This window comes from Penaeus chinensis, chromosome 39, assembly GCF_019202785.1.
Source record: "Penaeus chinensis breed Huanghai No. 1 chromosome 39, ASM1920278v2, whole genome shotgun sequence".
In the NCBI taxonomy this organism is placed as follows: domain Eukaryota; kingdom Metazoa; phylum Arthropoda; class Malacostraca; order Decapoda; family Penaeidae; genus Penaeus; species Penaeus chinensis.
In genome coordinates this window covers 8,340,167-8,345,166 of record NC_061857.1, presented here as the reverse complement: position 1 = coordinate 8,345,166, position 5,000 = coordinate 8,340,167, and the positions used below count along the sequence as shown (strand labels likewise).

The following is a 5,000-nucleotide window of genomic DNA, read 5'->3' as shown; positions in this document are numbered from 1 at the left end:
ATTTCGGATGAGCTAAGGGTAAGATATTGAGGAAGGATTTGGAATGGGTTTAGGATAGGATACCGAGGAAGGATTTCGAATGGGCTAAGGGTAGGATATTCAGGAAGGATTTCGAATGCGTTAAAAATAAGATACAATTTTTTTTTTAGAATTTTGAATTGGTTAAGGATAAGCTTTTCAAATAAGTATTTCATAAGGATTATATCTAGGATAATCAGATAAGGATTTCAAATGCCGTGAGTCAAAAATAACACAATCCAGAAAAAAAGGTTTCGAATGGATCAAGATATAAAATTGAGAAAGGAATTTTGCATATAACAATGGGGATTTTGGGATCGAGGGAGAGTTTTCACCAAAACGGAAATAAAAATTGAAAAGCATGGCAAATATTTAACGCAAAAGAACAAGGGATTAAAGATGGTTAGTGTGAAGATGAATCATTGTTCTGGACGCAGTAAAGTGAAAAAAGTTTTTTTTTTTTCTTTTAGTATCGTTCTTTTATGTGTATTTCTGTCGTTCAAGTGAAATAAATTGGGATAGGGAATGATAATGATAAAGAGGGGAAATGTAGATGGGTGGGAAGAAAGAAGGAGAAGGAAAGTGAGAGAGAAAAAAGAAGAAAAAACTAACAAAGGAAAGAATGAAACAGAAGGGATGAAATATCAACGAATGGGAATGAATAAAAAGAGGAAAAGAAGAAAAAAAACGACAAAAGTACGAAAAAAGAAGAAAAAAAAGAAAGGATTGAAAATAGAAAGAAAAGGAAACAAGAAAATAGGTACGACAGAAAAGAGAAAAGCGATAGAGAAAGCAAGAAAAAGAAAAGAAAAAAAGTAACAAAGAAATTGAAGAGAAGAGAGACGAACAAAATGAAAAGGAAGAAAAAGAAGAAAAGCAAACAAACCAAACCAAAAGAAATGGAAAAGAAAGAAAACGCAAAAGAAAGGAAAAGAAACAGAAAGAGAGAAATCTAAACCGGCAATAGCTCGCTGCCGTGGACGCGAGCGAGTCAGTCAGACAGACGACACAATAGTCTTGACCCGCCAGGATGAATCAGCGCTTATCGGGGGCATAAAATGTCCGAAATACTAATCAACTTTCGCTCGACTTTGCAGCCAAACCTCATTATGAAGCAAATTGGTAAAGAGTCAAGAGAGAGAGAGAGAGAGAGAGAGAGAGAGAGAGAGAGAGAGAGAGAGAGAGAGAGAGAGAGAGAGAGAGAGAGAGAGAGAGAGAGAGAGAGAGAGAGAGAGAGAGAGACAGAGAGAGATAGAGAGAGAGAGAGAGAGAGAGAGAGAGAGAGAGAGACAGAGAGAGATAGATAGAGAGAGAGAGAGAGAGAGAGAGAGAGAGAGAGAGAGAGAGAGAGAGAGAGCGATAAAAGAAATGCGTTGATCATATTTCCACTACTTTGTATTGTTTTTCTCCTTCACCGTCTGCGTCTCTATCGCACGCGCATGCGCTCACACACACACACACACACACACACACACACACACACACACACACACACACACACACACACACAAATACACACACACACGCACGCACACGCACGCACGCACGCACACATGCGCACACGAAATAACTGCACAGAAAAGAATTGTGGAATGCAGCGACCGTGTTAGCTTTGTTACCCCTACATATACTACAGAAAATTTCCACCCGTTCTTCACAGAAAACGGAAACGTTCTGGGTCCATTTTCTTTGAGACTTTGGTATCCAAAGAAAACCAAGTCCAAAAATTGCGCGGTAACTATAGTAGTTTTTGTATATTTCGTAATAGTCTTATTTTCACTACAAAGTGATATTCACCCTGATGGCTAGATGACATGTTATACGAAAATTAAAACAATCTTTATAGGCAATCGAAATTACTTCATACTCCATACATGCAAATTTACATTTTCCAGAAAGCTTTACAGACATTCTGTATTATTTCAACCCATTCTCACCACCACGTTTCTAATTATCATACTGCCCTGTGGATAATCTCCTGCACACATAACATCTTTAAGATACCACACCACACTGTTTCACTAACAGGATTAAACCTTGAAGATTACATAACACTGTTCAAACCATCATAGGGAAAATGTTTGCACACACTGTCATCATATCCATCACTCTGAACATAATAATTTGTCACCATAGCCGTAACTCCGATCAACACACTTTGTCATTACAACTTTCACTCTGAACATAATAATCTGTCACCATAACCGTTCTCTGGCCAGTGTACTCTGTCAACACAATTACCCGTCTGACCAACATACTCTGTTACCATAAGCATCACTCTTCATAACATATTCTGTCACCATAACCATCACATTAATCGGCATGCTGTATCACCATAACCATCACTCAGACACCTACACTATATCCTTTAAGTCACCACAAGCTTCTGTCAACACATTCTCGCAGTCACCACCACACCAGGCTACTCACACCACGCCCTCATATCTCGCGACTCGAAAACACGCACTCGCAGGCTACTCACCGAGGGATGGGCACCGTGCTCTGCCTTGACATTGCCCAGGTTCTTGTTGACGGGCACGAGACCCCGCCCCTGGCCATCCTTGTCGTCTGTCGCTGAGGCTACGCCCCCCGCCACACCGGATACGCCCCCCGCACCTGCTGATGACGCCGCAGCCGCCCCCGCTCCGCCGGTACTGCTGGGGCCCGCTCCCGCACCCGCGCCCTTCGTCAGCGCTGTGGTGGAGTTCCTGTAGGAGAAACGAGCGTCGTGAGGGAGAGCTAGGACATTGAGACTAAGGTGTTGGAGATGGACTGCCATGTGCTGGGTGCGTGAATATGGATAGGTACATATGATGAGTATATAATTTGACTTAATGTCCTATATATTAGGGCATTTTAGCTCATGTCAAGGAATTTGGAAAACATTATACAAAGAATCATATGTTGTGCTTATATATCATCCTTACATACAGTATTCTATGGTGAGTTTATATGAAAGATACATAGTATATTTAAAATGTTTGTATTAAATTAGATTCCTTTATGTTGGACCATGCAAAAACATATATAAATTTGTATGTGTTGTCTTCATACATTCTTTTATGTTGAGATAATGTGAAAGGAAATACATAATATGCGATGAGTATATAAAAAGTCGAATGAAAATATAATTCTCTATGCTGACCATTTGTGAAAGCATGTGGATATACAACATATATTGCATTCGCGTCTAATATGCGGTATTTTAGTTATTCTAATATAACGTACGTAGCTGCATGACAACATATTTTGAGCTTTTAAGAAGGCTGGAATTAATTAGATTTTCATTTGGGATTATATACGAGATCATAAGATGTCATCACGCAATACGAGGAGTAGGTGGATGAAATTTACTTAATCATTATATAACAATTCGTGGACATGCGAGGTTATGTATAGGTGTGTATTTTTCCATAAATATACATATGCATATATATATATATATATATATATATATATATACGTATGTATGTATATATATATATATATATATATATATATATATATATATATATATATATATATATATATATACATATACATATATATACACACATATTTGTATATATATATATATATATATATATATATATATATATATATATATATACATATACATACATACACACACACACACACACATCTATATCTATATCTATGTCTATCTATCTATCTGTATATCTGTATATATATATATATATATATATATATATATTTAAATAGATAGATAAACAAAATAACAATTACATGCATCCATGCCTTATGTTCATGGTAATGAACTACATAAGATGTTTTGTTTATATCTAAGACAAATATAGATAAAACACCAATAGAAAAACGAAAAGAAAAGAAGAAAATAAGGAAAATAACAATGAGAATCAAAAAGATACATCAAATATTTTAGCAATTTTAAGTTCCATTAGAAACCAACATTCAGATAAAGAACCCAATTTCTCAAAATTCATATAAACAGAATTACCAGGTATTAAAGCGGATCCAAACCTTAATTGAAATCAACAAATCATATAGTTCATTTCGAGAGTATTCAGGTAAATTCCATCAGTGATAAGGCTATATTTCTTACTCTGTCGCTGTCTCTGTACCAGGATTTTTGATAGTCCGTTCCATACTATGTGTGTGATGTATATAAATCTGTCTCTTTGTTTGTTCTTTTTGTCTGTCTGTCCCTGTCCCTGTCACTGTTTCTGTCTCTGTCTCTGTCTATGTCTCTGTCTGTCTCTGTGTCTCTCACGTACACACACTCAGTCACTCACTTACTCTGTTTATTTACACATATGTCTGTCTCTCAATCGGTTAGCCAATCAGTCAGTCTCTATATCTATCTGTCTGTCTGTGTATGTATGTATGTATGTATGTATGTATGTACCTATTTATCTATCTATAAATATGTAAAAGCCTATGAATTTATTTCACTTTAACGAAAATGCTTTACTACCAGTGTTACCAACGAGATGTTTTAAATGTTTTAGATTCGACCTCAAAACTCACTCACTCGGGTTTCTATATCGCTAGTTTTTAAAATCCAGTATCGAAACTATCAAGAACTGTATGTATTATAAACTAATCTAACGTGAGAATGATGGAAACCAACATTACACTTTTTTTTAACTGTCAGACAATTTGAACAAAGGAAAACCAGTTCAAAGGACTGCAGTTTTATTTTTCTTGTTGATTAAATAAACTGTGATTTATTCGGATAAGTAACACAGTTATATGTGAAATATACTTGCAGTTGACTTCTTAATTTCTACTATGAGACAAACTTACAAGAAATTCACCAGCTAGTCTATCAGACCCGCTTTATTTTCCGCTAGCTGCTACACGGCAAAGTTCCTAGTTGGATCGCATCCCAAAACCGCTAAATCTAGCAGGAAAAGGTACACTGTTTACTACTCTTCGCTGACCTAACGAACGCCAAAATTCCCTTTCACGACCCCTTTTTTTTCTTTACACGGGCAATT

At 36.4% G+C, this 5,000-nt stretch overlaps 1 protein-coding gene across 1 annotated transcript in view; it reads right to left on the bottom strand.

The window, feature by feature from the left end:
- LOC125046435 (synaptotagmin-7-like) overlaps positions 1-5,000 on the bottom strand; it is a 563,604-nt gene that overhangs the window by 105,989 nt on the left and 452,615 nt on the right. Inside the window, exon 5 of the mRNA XM_047644211.1 lies at positions 2,501-2,726. Within this exon, the coding sequence (XP_047500167.1) occupies positions 2,501-2,726 (226 nt within the window). The remainder of the gene's footprint in view (positions 1-2,500; positions 2,727-5,000) is intronic.